Source organism: Pygocentrus nattereri, chromosome 24 (genome assembly GCF_015220715.1).
Source record: "Pygocentrus nattereri isolate fPygNat1 chromosome 24, fPygNat1.pri, whole genome shotgun sequence".
NCBI classification, from domain to species: Eukaryota; Metazoa; Chordata; class Actinopteri; order Characiformes; family Serrasalmidae; genus Pygocentrus; species Pygocentrus nattereri.
Genome location: NC_051234.1, coordinates 20,107,539 through 20,125,329, shown reverse-complemented (window position 1 = coordinate 20,125,329; position 17,791 = coordinate 20,107,539). Strand labels below are relative to the sequence as shown.

The following is a 17,791-nucleotide window of genomic DNA, read 5'->3' as shown; positions in this document are numbered from 1 at the left end:
AAACATTATATGTTATACTTTGCTACTTCAAAACATGTGTGCCTTAATGTGAGTGTATTTCCAACAACACACTGTTAAGGACACGATTGCAGAAGTGGAGACAGCATAGGCTTTATCAATAAAGAAAACGCTAGGCTGATGTTAGATCCAGTTAAAATATTTTTCTTTGAAAAACGAACATGTTGGAACATCATCCACTGAATAGGAAAAAAACTGTAACCTCATTGGCATCCAGTGTTGTACTGATCAGCTGTCGTTTTAGCTCATGAGCTTATGTAAAGAGGCAGCCTCTGCTACGTTAACTCATCCAACACAAAAACTTCCCTTGGCTATTTTTGAATTAATAAAAAAAAGTGATGCTAAATTTGTGCTCAACACCAGTGCTGTCATATAAAAAGGTCACAGGTCTAAATTAATATCATTTGACATTTTTGACAGTTTTCTTTCTCAGTGGTTGACTGGAAATCCCAGTGTTTCCCCTGCCATAAAACAGACCTAACATTTGGTCACAGTAGGCTCTAAGCACAGAAATGGAAATGTCAGGGGTGGTTTTATTGAAATATGGTGTTAACTCAAACCATTTCTCAAACTAAAGAGTCAGTCAACTTCCAAAAGTATTCTTTAAGCCCTAATAATCAAGACCAGATCTATTAGGTCTTTCCCACAGACTTGACAGTCCAAACCATATTTAGTGCTAGTTTAAGGAACAAATCAACACTATTTTAATACATTTTTGCAGAACTATATGGGCATTATTCCTTGGCCCAGTATGAAATTGAAAGCCTTCAGTAACACTTGAACTGTTCTGATCTAAATTAACTGACTATAAATTACTTCCTAATCAATCAAAATTACACTTCTTGAGAACGTAAAACTTGGTGTATTCACATAGTATAGTTGATGGTGCCTGGTGAGCACCAATAACCCCATAAGTGCTATAGCATTTGTTCATACTTATACAAAGGCAGTAATCTGTAATCAAATTCCTGACTGTATAAGCCCACATGCAGTCAAACTCAAAAGTAAGGTGAAGCGATAAGTGGTATTTATACATACAGTGAAGCGGACAGAGGATGTGGTTAAGACCCTGAAGCCAGTGAAGGTGACAAAAAGCATCATGTCAAAGAAGAATAACCTTTCTCTGACAGTGACGGCTCTACTGCTGAACTAGTATGAAAGAGCTCAAACAACCCATGACAATCTCATGAGGTGAACCACTTTCACAGCCGTTAACCTGCATCCCCTAAATTAAAGTAAGGAAAGTGAGGAAATCTTGCAGCATTTTTCCAACTTATTCTGTAGCACAGGGTCAACTATGCAAAACTTAGAACCAACAGCACAATGTGATCGGTTGAGAAGTGCTCTACCCTTGTTGTAGTTTGTGACTGTGATAACATGTTTCTTTCCACAACAACATCATCACACTGAGCACCAGTTGCTAAGTAACTAATTAACCATTACCAAGTTCCTACTTCACACATACAAAAAACAGGAAATTAGCACATTAGGTAGCTAATATAAAATAACACTTGACCTGCAGCCTGTTTGGTGAGATCCTGAATAAGAATGTGTACTCATGTACTTGTTAACTGTTTGAGCTGCCGGTACTTAAATACTGAAATCACTATCATTAGTATTTCTTATGTTTTATTAGTGAGACGCAACGATTTTACTCATTTTCTGTTATACCTTTCTACTCCAAAACTTGGGTGCTTAAAAACATGAGCACGTTCTCAAGTATATGTTGTTAAAGACATTACTGAGATGGCAGAGATATCCTGGTTGTACCAGTGAAGTGTCATGTTGGATGTTGATGAGGACTCATCTTCTACATGAGGTATTTTCCCCCTCAGTGGATGATATGCCAACAAGTTGTATGTTAGAGAAATATATTTTCACTGTTTCTGAATCTAGCTAACATTGGACAGATTAACAAGCCTAGTTAGTGATACACGTGTACTACGCTACATCTGTCGCATAGGGCTACACAAAGCAGACGACCTTCATCAGTGAGCCAGCAGCATTACCTAGTATAAACCTGTGGCTGTAAAATCTGGCACTGTTGTTCTAAGCAATTAAAATTTTCTTGCTGCTACTAATGCATGTCACAGCTTAACTTATTTTATGAAGTACTATTTAAATATACTTGCCTACCAAATCAATCCTTGTATATTCACATTTAAGGACTTTTTTTACCCACTAGTCAAGTTATTTTCATAAAGGAGATCTGCTGAACCTGTTTTATATGATCTGTTATCATATTTCTGCTTAAAAGTAAGAAACTAAAAACATCTATATCACCAGATATGGATGATATCAGCAGTCAGCATCAGTTCAGCATTTTCCTATCTGCGCATCCAGAGTTTATTGGCCTGCAGCTATTATCCCCTTTTTATTCAACAAGTGCAAACTCAGCACTTATCTCTGTGCACACATCTCACCAGCCAAGTTTCATACAACCACTTCCTGTTTGTTTCCATGGCAGCAAAGTCAGGTTTTCCGCTACAGAGGCTGCATGCTCATCCTTATCGGTACAGGAAGAAGCCAAGAGAGCACATCTTCAAACTTGCAGTGTGTTACAGTACACATTCTCTTGCAAGAACAGATGAGCTTTATTATTCTTTCTGATTAGATGCTTCATGGTCAAAATGCAGGATTTTTTTGCACTTTATTGCAAGATTTTCAAACATCTGGACAATAATATCCATCATAATTCTTTCTTATTAGATACTATTTGGTCAAAGGTCATAAATTTGGTGTTTAAACTAAGAGTGGACAATATGAGCTCTAATAATATTGCTACGATATTGTAATATACCACATGAGAGTAGCAGAAATAATAATTACAATAATAATGCATAAAAGGAAGTCTATTCCCAAGTGCCAAGTAAAAACAGAAGTAAAATGCGTGTTTTGTTTCTTAGAACTACGTAAGCTGCTGTAATTCAATTTCATTTTTATCAGCAAATTCACATATGCATTGGAAGTATTTACAACTGTTCAACAATTTTTTTTAAAATCACAGAATATAAATTTATTGCACTTCTTGTCAACACAATATCAAACAGCTTCACTTTATGTTCATATCATGCAACTCTAATGTGGATGTTAATGGGTTAATCAAAACAAGAAAAAACAATGCATTTTTTCAAGTAATCATGTTCTGAAGGAAAATCCAATCTCAGAATCCATATCATAGGACATCACATCTGTGTTCACTTCTGGTTTAATCTCAAGTACATCTTACACCAAAGTCTGAATAACCGCTGCGAAAGCATAAGAATGACATTATGTCTTCAACTCAAATAACCTTTTTCATTCAATAGACAAACCGTAAGCTATTCTTCACGTTTCAACTGAGGCAAAACCACATAAAAGCAAGTGCTGCAGAAAAGGTTAGAGACGTCTAGCTAAACAAAGTCAGTGTTTGTGTAACCTAATGGACCATTACAATTCTGGGAGAAGGCCAACTGGGTACAAAACTTAAAGGTCAAATATGAGGCTATACTTAGCCTGCCACCATACAGTCCAAAAAATCCACTTAAAGACAAAAGGTGCGAGTCTTTTATTGTTTGCAGCAAATCTGGAGGATGAATTTGGCCAATCTATACTGCTGGGTTGTAAAAGGGTATTAATTTTAACCACAAAATTAAAATTTCAAAACATGCTGCACAGCGCTAAATCAGTTTAAAGCAGCCACATGTAAGATCACACAAATTTAGCGATTTTGCCTCAAGTCTTTACTGTTGATAATGCAATTTCAAATGTGTAGATGGTTTAAAAAGACAGAAATATTACATTGTATGGCTAAAGGTATGTGGACATGTGACCATCACATGAGTTTGTTGGACATACACATTACTATGAAGGTGGCCCTCTCCTGGGAAGGAATTTCAACATTTCAGTTCATCCCAGAGGTGTTCAGCTGAGTTGAGGTCAGGGCTCTGTGCAAGCCACTGGAGTTCCTCCACACTAAACTCATCACCTCACTTTGTGCAAAAGGGCTCAGTCATACTGGAACAGGAATGAGCCTTCCTCAAATTACTGCCACAAATTTGGGGGCATATAATCGTCTAATATATATTTGCAATCTGTAGCATTTAACTTTGCCATAACATGATGGAACCAAGGGGCCAATTTTGAAACCTTGAAAAACAGCCACAAACCATTATTCCTCCTCTACCAAACTTTAGTATTGGCACTATGCATTCTGGTGGTCTACCACTTTGTGGCTAAGCTTTTGTTGCCCCAAGTCACTTCTACTTCACAACAAAAGCACCTACAGTTGGTTAATTAATTAATAAATTTTACATTTCTGCCATTTAACTTATTCTGTTCTGCCTTTACTTGATATGCAAAGAATATGAACCAAAAAATGTCAAACTCTTAAGGCCATGAAACACCAAGTGCGAATTACTCGATTTTTTAAGCACAACTTATTTATGATCGTGATTTATTCATATGACAAATTAATTAAAGCATGTGTATAACTGATAATATCTTGCAGAGCAAATGCAATTTTATGGATGACTTTTCTGCAACATGAACTCTCTGACTAAAGAAGATCAAAAGGATAAGATTCTTCAAAAGCAGCTAAAAAAGGGCACAATCTGTGGAAACACTAAAGCTCTTCATGCAAAGCTCACTTTTTCTAAAATGAATAGTCGTCCAATGTCACCCTTTGCTCGTTCTGTGAGGAGCAATGTATATTTGCACTTGAGCACAAGACGAATGACTCAATGTAGGTAATTTTTTTATATTGTCAGTTTCCTGAGCCATATAGGAGTTTCTCAAAACATTTCTCTATTTAGCTGCGTTAACCAGCCAGCTAATGCTAATGGCTATTTAAACCGCAGCTTGTGCTAGCACTTATTCTACGTTGTTAGATTGCTGCTATACAGCAAGATTCACTTTCTTCTCTCTTGATGCTCCCTAATTTTACACAGAGGTCAGATTTTGAAAAAAAGAAAAAAAGTAAGTAATTGCATCCAAGTTTCAATGTGTAAAGCCATCATGAGATTTCATTCAATTGGTCACAAACTACCATTTTAAACAAGCAAACACATTAATAGGAACAGTTACCCATCACTCATGCTTTATCAGTACTCTGATGAAGCAGAACAATAAACAGAAAATGTTCAAATGTTCTGCTGGTGCATTGTCGCTGCTCCATCTTATCAAACCTTTAAACTGTTTACATAATGTGATTTTTTTTTTCCATGCTACTCATCTCTACTTTTTGTCATCCTAAATATGAGTATGAGTGTGGAACAAGTTAGCATGTACAACGTCACTTCACTGCCACTGGAGTGGAAAAACTCAAACTGTATTTTTAGAAAATTCATATAAACACTTAAGACCTTTGGATATTTGTGCACAGATTGAGAGTCTGACCCTGTTTACCCACATGGTGTGCATGTGGGTTTTTCTGGGATATAACACTTGTTTTTATGTATTCATGTGAAACCTAACAGGTGAAAACATGCACTGCAGGTATTTTTAAATTATACTTTTAGATATACCTACTTGGAAGTTAAAGGGCTCATATCCAGCATTTCTCTTGCAAATGTTTCCCTCCCTGAGGATTTTCCAAGCTCTCTTTATCCCTGAGAATTAGGCAGGTCATTATTGCTACTGTGCCTTAAGACTGATATGTGCAAATGAGCTCTGTGCTGATTGGCTGCCCTGTATTTTGCCCCCTGCAAAAGGCAGCCCAGTTAAAACACTTCTTATAACTTTGGTGTGAATCAGCGGGTCTAAACTGCTGTGGGCTGTATAGCCAGATTTGTAAATTTTCTGGCCTTTGTGGAATCACAGAAACAATGAAGCTGTTTCTGCAGCGTCTTTTCCAAATATGGGAAGAGAACATTTATTTTTAAAATACTGCATCAAACTCTTATTGTTAAAAAAGAAAGGGAAATCTGGTTATCCGCAACATGGGCCCTTTAAAACTAATGCAAAATAATAATAATAATAATAATAATAATAATAATGATAATAATAAATCTTTACAAACAAATTATGGCTCAGTCTTACTCCAAGTGAAAACCATACCCCAGTTCTAAGTACAAACCAGATTTATCAGCAATAGACACAAACAATTATCTATCTGATAGCTATCAAGATATGGCTTTGTGAAGAAATGTTGCGTCCATTCACCCACTGCCACACTCTTGCCTGCTGGATCTTGGCTAATTTTAGAAACTCCTTATGCAATCCAGAAACACAGACAGGGCAACTCTCTCAGCCAGCGAGAGACAGTCTGGGAAACACGGAGCACTTAGCAAAGAGAAAAGAAGTGAGAGAGAGAGATTAAGGCAGAGCGAGATCTGTGTATATTAAGCAAGAGAGGTTAGAGATAGCCTAATTCTCACAACCTGAAGAAAGAATTAGCCTAGCCAGAGCTAGTGATTATGTTTCACATTATTTTCAGCCTCATGCTAATTTGATTCCATAATAAAACAATCCCTCTACTTTACGGAATGGTTTCTTAAACATAAAATTAATCTAAATAGGATTTAATATTAATTTATACTAATATAACTAACATTATAAAATGATGTGCTTTTCTTATGAAATAAAATACATGGTAAATATATATATCTGCATTTGCATTGAGTTCAAAAACAGCTGCCAAATAAAAAAAATGAAAAGTCCATCTGTCAATTTATTTCCAATGTCTTTACATCAAAAAGTATCAGTAATCCCTGCACTGAATGAATCAATGTGCTTTAAATGACGATGTAATAACAGTCACCATAAACAGTGATAGTATGTGACAGAATGCAGCACGGAGCAAACGTTGCTAAATACAATAACAATAGTAAATAATTTATTTACACTCTCAGAAGTCATGTCCTTCACCAAATTTTGGTTTTCACATCCCCAAATCTTCAATAGTGCAGCTTTAAATAAGCAAGCACCTGGTCAGCATTGCATTATGTCTACATTTGAAGAGATTTGTATCTGATCAAGCCAATAAACACTTTCCATTCATATGAGTGAGGTGTGTTTTAACTTTTAGTCATAGCAGTTATATCAGTGGCATTCCCGCCCAGTTGCGGGGCAATTAGAGGCTCTGTTACAATCGTGCTTAAAATGCTCATATTCTACATTTTTATTATTTATTTTTCCCCTTTGTCCATTTATAATGTTTGGTTTATGTAACAAAAAATAGTAATTTTTCATTTTACATGAATATTTTACAACCTCTCTTTATTCCCTAAATAAAGGACCTCTGGTGACAGAAAAGTGGATACATGTACATGTAACTCTCTCTGTGATGCCACAAAATCAGCACATTCAAAATAGGCCATGTTTGCAGTTTAGTTTCCATACATGGAATAATTATCGGTGGAGTGAATGATAAATCTGAAACATTTTATTTGTTACATCAAACTTTTTCATTTCCAATAGTAGTAAAAAGCAGATTTCCACGTTCTTGTCCGTGTTTTCCCAAAATTCAACCTTCAGATTATTCCACCACTACAGTAAGAGAGTAAAAGCTAGGAAAACTGAACTTCTGCTGAAATAATCCACTGGCTGCAGCAGTGCAAAGGGATGGCAATTATGGAAAGACAGACTACTTAGATACTGAAGTTTGGTTCAGAATGACATACAATGTGTATTGTCCCTACATTTTTCCACCTGTTTTATCTACAGTTTTACATGCATACATTTAAACATGAATTTTTCCCCATTTTTAAATGAAGAAATAAAGTATTGTGGAAGTTATGATCGTATTATCCTTATAATTCTGTACCCAAAACATACTGTGATGCTAAAATGGCAATACATACTGTACCATGAAACTGGCGTATTCCCTAATAATACTCAAACCAAACCGACCTCTAAATGAAAAAAAGCCAACAAAACTCAAGCATGATTCTGGGCCTGAATGGTAGGCGCTCTCTGTTTAGTGCTCTAAAATCACTAAGAGCCAACAGCTGCATGCATGATTCATTAGGGCAGCAGCGTAGGCACTCGAGAGCTCTACTCAATCTCCAAAACACTGAACCTCTTTTACCACAGGGTCGGTGAGCAAAGCAGTAAAGCAGTAAACTGGGCAATGAGAAAAAAAAAAAAAAAAAAAAAGCTCAAAACCCTCCACCATCTATTCGAAGGACCAGTTTCAGAGTGAAGAATGCGTCAGCGTGGCTGGGGTGAATGGCAGTTTATGTGTTTAATAGAAGGCGCCCTTAAAGATAAGGAAAGTTCTGTTTTCCAGCCACTGTGGCATTTAATTCTCAAAATTCTTAACCTCCTACACTCCCCATTCCATTCCATCCCATTCAGTACGGGGCAGCACTGATCACAATCACAAACTTTTCCAAATACATCAGAGAATCAGACATTATTCAAGTTGATGAATTTGTGCTTCTGAGTGCTGCTACTTTTGTTTTGATTGGACGTTGTTATTCTTACACAGTATTGTACAGCTTTCCAGAAAGGAAACTTAGGGTGTTTTCACACTTACAGCATTTCAAATGGACTCAGGCTGCTGAGTTATGCTTTTCTGTGCGTATGTGAACTAGGGATGGGCAATATGAGCTCATTTGTATCATGATATTTTCTACTATGCAGATGATAACAGTATATCACAACATCAAAAAATGTATTTTAATGATATGTAATAGTAATTAAAATAACAAAACAATACTCACACTGCAATACTGAGCATTATTCTTGTTCTTACTAGTAATATTATTATTATGATGTTGGCATTTGTAAGCTCTTCAATGTATACAGATATACATCAAACAAACTCAGACCCTTAAAAACTGTAAAACTGTCCTAAAGAAACAACTAACAAACACCTCGGTCCACTACATGTTTTTGTTCTATGGTTGAAGAATCTTACAGTTCCCACACTCACACACTCACACAGTCTTCCAGCATTAACCAGGTAAAAACTCCTCAGGAGAACTGTTGCCCACAATTGTTGTCCTACGCCGTCCTCATAGCTTAAAAATTGATACTGCTATTCTGAAATAAAGATACTTTAAAGAATAAGAGAGTCAGATTGGCAGAAGCTCTCAGCCTCTACCTGATCATCTGGATATATCCTAGTAACATCACCGGTTTCAGAAACATCTTAAACAGTACCACGGGGCAGGAGTGGAGGGGTCAGATGGTTGTTTTGTAGCTTTGTTTACATGCCTGTGTAACAGAAAATCTTACTGGATTCTTTGGGGAAAGCTTTTGTGCATTTGTCTCCAATAAAACATTTTTTATAAAAGCAATGCGCTGCAGCCTTCCATGACCTACAGTCTTACCTCGCAAAAAACATTACACTGACATGGGCTTAAATGCGTATTTTCACATTGTGGTTACTTCAACACTGTTAAAAACAATTTAATAACAGCTGTTTTATGGTTAAAGAACTATATAATTCCTACCCACACACCCACACACACACAGTCGTCCAGCATTAAGCAGGTAAAACTCTTCAGGACAACGGCTGCTCACAGGTTTGTGAGAAGGCTCTGGGATATTAAAAGGGAATTCTACCCATTTTTCAAAATGTACCAATTATTCAATTACTAACATGCAAACAAAGTGGTTAGATGTGAAACCATGCATTGAAAAAATCATTAAACGCCTTAATGCTTTAAAAATTATATATCACGCAGTATGATCAGTAGAATGGTCAATAAAAATCATGCTAACCCCAAGGTAGTTATCACATGACATACCTGCATCGGTATCACACGACACCAGTGATTTTTAGTGTTTGCAAGGTATGGAATTTGCTGAGTGCTTCAGATTGAGGGAGGGTGCAATATGACAATATTTTATAATAACAACAACAACAATGGTGATAAACTACACCACAGTGAGCTTTTCTGAGCATATTTGGGACATCCTCAGTACATAGAACACTGATGTACAGCATGTTTCCATTCAAAGAGCATAATTAGTTCTGTGGTTGGTTAGTGTAGTGGTTAACACCTTTGCCTTCTACATTGTAGACTGGGGTTCAATCCCCACCTGGGTAAACACCCTACACTATACCAATAAGAGTCCTTGGGCAAGACTCCTAACACCACCATGGTCCCCCCTGTGTAAAATGATCAAGTTGTAAGTCGCTCTGGATAAGAGCGTCAGCAAAATGCCATAAATGTAAAATGTAAATGTTTAACTGAATTTAAAAGCATTGTTTTCTCAACAAATAAAACTAACTTTTGATATTTTTTATGGGGCACCAGTGATTATTTTTTATTTGAACTTATGAAACTTATCAAAACTAGAAAATCGTGATCATGAAAATTTTAAGCACCATGATATTGCTTTTTTTCAGGTTGCTTTAAAACAACAAAATACATTCTTATTTAGTTATGCAGTTTTCATTTCTGGAAATGTGTTTTCTGTCTGTTCAACTGGGTAAAATTTTTAGCAGCAATTTAATGTCTACATCAGTACAGACCTCCAGTAATGTCAACTCCAAAGTGCTGCACTGACCAGCTCTCATGGTGCTTCAATAGAACTAACAACACACGTAGCCAAAGTATGTGGTATCTCAGACCTGAGGGGAAATTCTGTCCAAACACAACATATACAGTTTTCCTCTCTTACTCCAAAATGTAGCAGATCACACATTTTTGTCTTAAGTTTTTTTCTTGGATTTAACACTATAGGCTAATGTAGCTAACAAGGGTGGAGTTGTTAAGTAATTTCTAACTGTGTGAACTAGAATTTTGGTCATTATCACTTTAGGGTACATAAATGTTAATCCAATGTTAAACAAATGCCATTTACTAGTTAACTGTTTAAGTATTCAGTGTTCATGCTCCAGACCACAAAGATTTGTCAGAGAACAACAGCAGTAAGAAAACTGTAGTTTCATACTTACCATTTACTCACTGTGTAGGCATGAGCCAATTTACAACAATACACTCACTTTCCACTTTATTATGCTTGTTAACACAAATAGCTAATCAGCCAATCACATGGCCACAATTTAAGTGACTTTGAATGTGGCACGGCTGTTGGCGCCAGACGGGCTGGTCTGAGTATTTCAGAAACTGCTGAACTTGTTGAAGTATGTCACAAAGAATTAAGGCAGTTATGAAGGCAAAAGTGGGTCCAACCTTTCACTAGCACGGCGTACCTAATAAAGTGGTTGGTGAGTGTATAATAATATTAAATGTCTCACTATCTGCAGCTGTAAAATCTAGCAAAATTAAATCAGATGTGTCTCAAAATCTGAAGTCTAGGTCATATATCAGCCCTAATATGTTGTCTCTGTTCAAAACATGCAAGACAGTACTTTTCCTTTCTTCTATTATTTATTTACTCTTACTGTCAGAGGGTTAGCTAAACAGCACCGTGTCTTGTTGAATGTGATCGTAATATCAAAGCTCTCTTAATAATTTTGGGAGAAATCCTTAAATCTTAGGGACTGAGCAGCTGACTGTGAGCAGCTGTTGTTGTCTTATGCCCTCCTCATAGCTAAAAAATTGATACTTCTATTCTGGAATAGAAGTTAATCTGTGGCCTGGTGAGCTAGCAAAGACTCTACACATGAAAAAAATTGATTTACTTCCAAGAATAAGGGAGTCACTTGGCAGCTTCTACTTGATTATCTGGATATATCCTAGTAATGTCACCAGTTTCAGAAACATATTAGCAGTAGCAAGGAGTGAAAGGGGAGGGGTGTGCTGCAGCCATCCATGCACCTACAGTCTTATCTCATGAAACAATGCACTGATGTGGGCTTAAATGCGTAATGATTTTGACTTCAACACTGTTAATAAACACAGTTATTTATTAAGTTCAGCCTAATTGAATGATGACAATGGGCTACAGTAACTGTAGCCTAGATTAACTTAACACTGTACAATTTGCTCATATTATTTTATTAAGAAGCAATTTACAGCCTGTAAAACCATTTTCTCAAACCTACAGCAAATCTACAAAACTATACCAAACCACAGCAAGTGTGTTTCTGACCAGAAGCAAAATAGCATCATTAATCACTGACAGCCACGTCAGATGATGATATACAACACATGATCTCACAAGTCTATCACTGACTGCACTGATAATAGCATGAAAACTTCAAACTTTTAGAGCTCCACTTTCAGAACACAATATGTGTCATGACTCACAACTCAGCTGAGATTCCAGGAATAAGTCATAGTTCAGAAAGCTATAACTGCATACTTCCTCTCCAAAACTCATCCCTTTCCTGTTAAGGGTAATCATTGTCAGTTGTCTAAACAAGTCCAGGATCACAATTTAACACATTTACCAAAGGTTTTTTATGTTTTTCAGGACTGCATATAATACTGGATATTAAAGGGGAATGTAACTCATTATTTAAAATGTCTACATCTTCACAGTTCCATCAGGACCAGGGACCATGATGTCTAATATACCACACAAATATAACCACTTTACAACTAGCGAACCAAGTCTTTCGCTTTTTTATATTGTTGGAGTGTTGTTATTGAAAAATGATAACAAAACTGGAACAGTCTGAGGTTATTTTACCTTACAACACCCAGCTGTGTTGTCCCTTTCCACCATGAATGGTATTAAAAATTATTTTCAAAAACTCTTCTCAAAAGTATCATAAAACAATATCAATCAGGTAATTTGTTCTTAACCATCAATCAGGTAGTGTATACTTAACCATTTCACATAACAAGAGAAAGTGCCTAGAGGCATTACACACTTCAGACGTCTGGTTCCTATAACCACCAGAACAACTCGAAGTAAGCGAGCATTTCACATCAAATTACTATGAATGATTTTGTTCACTGTTTGTTTCTCAAACTATTTAATTATGAAGAACTTTTGAAAAATGGGTGGAATTCCCTATTATTCATGTTTGTGTCAGTCAAACTCAGATGAAGTCATACAAGGTGAGGAATTTGAATTGTCAATGATGACATACATTTAAACATTTCCATAAATTAAGCTAACAAAAAAAAGATACATTTGAGCAATGTAGTCCTTGTCTATTAGATGGGAAAGTCATAGATAATAACTGATTTTAACTTTCAACAGACACAGAAGAACGCACAGCACAAACGTACAATGCACAGCAAGAAAAAAATAAATAACAATAAGACTTTTGTTGTCCTTCCTTTCACAATTTATGTAGTGTATTTCTGTTTGGGTTGCAAGATGATATCAGAATCATATCCATATTGGGAAATATTTGTAACAAAAGAAACATCAACACTGAATCAATGTTTAAATATGACCAATATTTCAATTAATATTTAATGATGTAATTTTTGCACTCTGGAAAAACTGAATTTTAAGTTTACTGCACTAAGATACTTGCATTTATGAACTAATTTTATAAATTTTACAGCATTTTTAACCCTCTATGAATAATCATTACATTACTCCGTAATGCATGTTCAAGTAAATGTAGGCCCAATTTCTACAGTTTATAATTACAGCTCCCATATCACTGAACCACTAATTTCTGTAATAGTGAAAGTTTGGGCTATAACAAAAACATTTTGAAACTGCCCAGCTGTACTTTGCATGTAGTAAGCATTACATAGAATTTTCTGACCCACACCTTGCCTCAAGCCACTTAGACATGAGTCTGCAAGTTAGTCTGATCAGTTATAGCCTCCTACTGATGGTCTGGCAATAGACGTAACAGGTTAGACCACAAAGATTTTGAGAAGACTCAGCTGAATTATTCAGCTGATGGTACATATTTCATACATCAGATCAATGGTTTGTAATGCGAAACCTAGAATAAAGCATATTTGTGTTGAACAAAAACTTAAGAGTACAAAAATAAACCTATGCTAACTGTTAACAAGCTGCAAATTAACTCTTTAGCTGGTTAACATTTGCGCTGTATTTTTTTTCTCTTTCCAGTACTAACTGCAATACTTTCTCAAGCATTTCCTGATGGTGAGCTGTATATATTTCATGAAACCAGCAGAACAGTACTGATATCGAGGGTTCTTTTGGCCCACCTACTGGTGCACAGTGACAATCAAAAATTAGAAGACATTTTAGAGGCAGGGCTAAACTCACTCGATTTTGATATTAGATTTTAAAAAAAACAATCATTTCAAATGATATGATGGACTGCACTTAATATGACTGAACTAGCAAGGAGAAATAGGTAACATTTTGATTTCATGTTGACTTTAATGTCAAATGAATGGCTTTTCCCTGGTACATTAACTTTGTGTGAATGTTTTCAGAAGTATGTAAAAATATATATAAAAACTGCTACAGGCTAGAAACTAAGAACAGTCTTTTATAGCAATTTAACATTCAACTGCCGTGCATCAGTCTCTGCTGTATGTGATCCACAAAACAGTTCAGCAACAATACTGTGCTTTAAAAGGTAAACATGGTCAAGGAATTTGCTATTAACAATTTTCAGTATTACTCCTGAATTCTAATATCATGTCTGATCTGGTACACATATCAGTGCAACTTGACTTATGTTACTAAATCAAAGAGCTCTTATCATGGAAAGACTAATTGCCTAAGACTAAGAATTTTTTTTCATTAAAAAGTTTGACATAATGGGTAAACAGTGTTAGAGTTTCAGACAAAGCTGCCTACTCCCCAGCCCATATATGGAAACTGTGCTGGACAAACAGCTCATTTTTAATACACTGTTTATGTTAATCACATTTACATACATCCACTTCTTCAGCATACAGCTGTTTAACCCCACCCATTCACTCAGAAAAGAAAAAAGAAGTGTTTCAGATATGAGTATGTGAGGCCATACAGCAGTCAATCAGAACTAATTTACATATTCCAATCTTATCCAATCCACTTTGAAGAGCCCAAGCAATGAAAAATGTGGGTTTTTATCTTTTTTACCTTTTTTTTTAATACAATAGTTCAATTTTGGATACAAACACTGTTAAAAATAGAAAATAGAAAAACTTTTAAAAATTACATGAGAACATTGTAGCATATGGCCTCTATAAACCACCAGTTTTAAGACTATATTAAAAGACATTAGAGCTCTGACATCTTGATGGATGATTGACTGAACTGCATGGACTCTTTTCATAAATAATTCATGAGTTAATAGTGGCAGGTATTCAGGAATGATTAGCTCTGTACTAGTAAACTTCTGCTACTCGCAAAATTCACACTGCATAATCACATTTATTGTTGAATTTTGTTTTTAAATAATGTAAACAGTGTAACGGCTATAACATTATCCAATCATATTCAACCCTGTAGCTATGAAGAAACATGCCTTGGGCTTTTCGCAATGTTCACTGAATGTTCATAGCTATGCATTTTCATTTTCCTTTTCTGTATGTGCACAGGGGTTACTCAATAGTGGGTATTTTTAATGAATCGTGCATGAGTAAGTAACCATTTGGTTTCCTGCTGGGTCTTTTTGGGTGCATCATCATAAATACAGAGTGCAAGCACTATCTAATGCAAAAGAGCTAATCATCAAGGTCTACTGCTGTTTGTACCACTTCACTGTGACACAGATCACTTGTCTTGGAATAAACAATCTAGTCAATGTTCAGCGCTCATCTTTATTGAAGGGCCTATATCATACCTAATACGTGTTTACATGACCATTTTCCAATGTCACTCTATTCCTTGGAATTCAGCAATCTGTTTGCTACTTTGCCTTTGATATTGATTTATGTAAATGTCCTCTCTTCTAACGGGCACTCCTGTATTATGCCTGAATGTGATGCATTCGTTTTTGTCACATCACAAAAACAATTCATTACAAAATTTAGCTGTTTTGGCAACTTAGTTTCCACATATGGGACTGGGGACTGAAAACCTTTGTTTATATACCATGTCAAAGTATAACAACATTTCAAAACCACAGGGGGGGAAAAAATCTTTTTCCATGATATGGGTCTTTTAATCTTGGGAATAAATCCATAGCGCTTAAACTGACCAACACTAACATGATCATGCAGCTCATGTAGAAAAACTCAAGGCTGCACGAAGAAAAAAAAGACTTCTCCACAGCTTACATGCACACAATCCACAGCTTCCTCAACACTTCAGCATCAATCTGATGTTTGGTAAGGAGCTAATAAGCAGGAGCAAATATAGGCTCACCAACATAACTTTGTACATGGCAACAATCTGCACTAGTTCAGATTTCAACTAAGATGAACTGTGGAGCCAAGCAAAGATTTCACATGTATGACAGGCTATGACTTCATGCAATACTCGACTGGCATGCTGCAGGTTCAGTACATCTGCCTCTCTCATCAACACGACAGCGCGCATTCAAGCTTATAGAAACTAACAATCTTATTGACTGCTGTCAGATATCAGAATACTCAGCTGCACAGAGCTATAGTATAATTCTATTAGAGGATACAGAGATTATGGCAGATCTGTGCGACTCATGAATGTCCAAAATAGGAAGCATGCAGGACGTTACACTTTCAAAAGCTCATCAAATGCCTCACTGAATTAAAAACACTACAAATGATAAAAAATAAAAAAACCCACTCACCGAATGGTTGACTCCCCACATCAGCACACTAAGCAGAGGGTCGCTGGCACGAAACAGCTTGACTTTCTGAGCCACGAAGTGTTTTTTCTTCGTTTTCGTTTTACTCGCGATCGAGGCAGCTATGCTGCTAGCCGTAGCCATTCTTGTATTTTGATTTACTTAATCCAGCAATAAATAAACTATTGCACAGAGCCAAGTCCTCTGGAGAAAGCTAGTGGAGCTCAGACTGCCCTCTCAGTAATTGGCACTTGGCATAGCTGGGCGAAGCCAACTCACCACCTTGATTATGTGGCTCGTCTGAACTCTTTTTTGAAACTAAGACTAACTAACAGCGACCTGGCATGAAACGGAGCATTAAACGCCAAAATAATACTCTGTTTTGATCCTCGGTCATTGGTCTCCCCTTGCGTTCCCCGCAGTCAGTCCGCACCCCAGCTGTGGGCCAGCAGCGCAGTTAGCTGGCTAGCCCGGCTAGCTCCAACAAGCAAATAAGCACAGACTAGTCTATCAATATACTCCGCAAATATTCCAAAGAAGACGGATAAGTGATCAATATTCACGCTAATGTCTGTCCGCAGTGGAAAACGAAGGCGCACTGATCTGAATTAAGTCGAAACAGCGGTCCCACCCGGCGCTAACGCCGTTAGCATCGACGCTAGCGTAACCAAGGCAGTCAGCGCTGACAGGCTAACAGGCTAACGAGCAGCTGAGAGCAGGAATTTGTCTAAAAGCGAAGCTGCTCCCTTTCTCTCTGACGTTTGTCTGTCCCTTTACGCAAAAATAGCAGGTCGAAACGCTATTACGGGCGAGTAGGAAGCGGAAAAATCGACTTAAATGGGCGTGACGCTGTACACCTAAAATATAAAAATCTGTTCGTGTTTAGCTGCTGTAAGCTAGCTGGGGTTCCGGCCCCGCTCAGTGCTGCCCCCTACCGACCACAGGTTCGGGGTGGAAGGTGGAGGGACAGGCGATACCAGCGATCAGTTTACTATCGATAATATAACAAATGCCGTGGCCACAATACCAATAGCAATGCCTATATGAAGCGAAGCGGTATGCAACGTTCATGATATATAATATGTATGTACGTAATACATATTTAATATAATACAGGATTATATAATAATATTATATTTTAATAATAATAATATAATCCTGTATTATATTATAATACAGGATTATAGCAAATTTCATCTGACAACCTACTTCAGGATGCTATAGCTTACATACAGTATTCAAATGTAAAATGGTGTAAACAAAGTATGCCTTCAATTACATAAAATCAAGTCAAATATTGGTATGTAATTCCTTATATGTCAATATAAAAAC

The 17,791-nt window shown here is 36.6% G+C and overlaps 1 protein-coding gene across 2 annotated transcripts in view; it reads right to left on the bottom strand.

The window, feature by feature from the left end:
- Window positions 1-17,375, bottom strand: part of pip4k2aa (phosphatidylinositol-5-phosphate 4-kinase, type II, alpha a) — a 51,397-nt gene extending 34,022 nt beyond the window's left edge. For both annotated transcript variants that reach the window (XM_037533837.1, XM_017718117.2), the window contains exon 1: window positions 16,463-17,375. In XM_037533837.1, the coding sequence (XP_037389734.1) occupies window positions 16,463-16,603 (141 nt within the window). In that variant the 5' untranslated portion in view covers window positions 16,604-17,375. The remainder of the gene's footprint in view (window positions 1-16,462) is intronic.
- Between the last annotated feature and the right edge of the window lie 416 nt (window positions 17,376-17,791).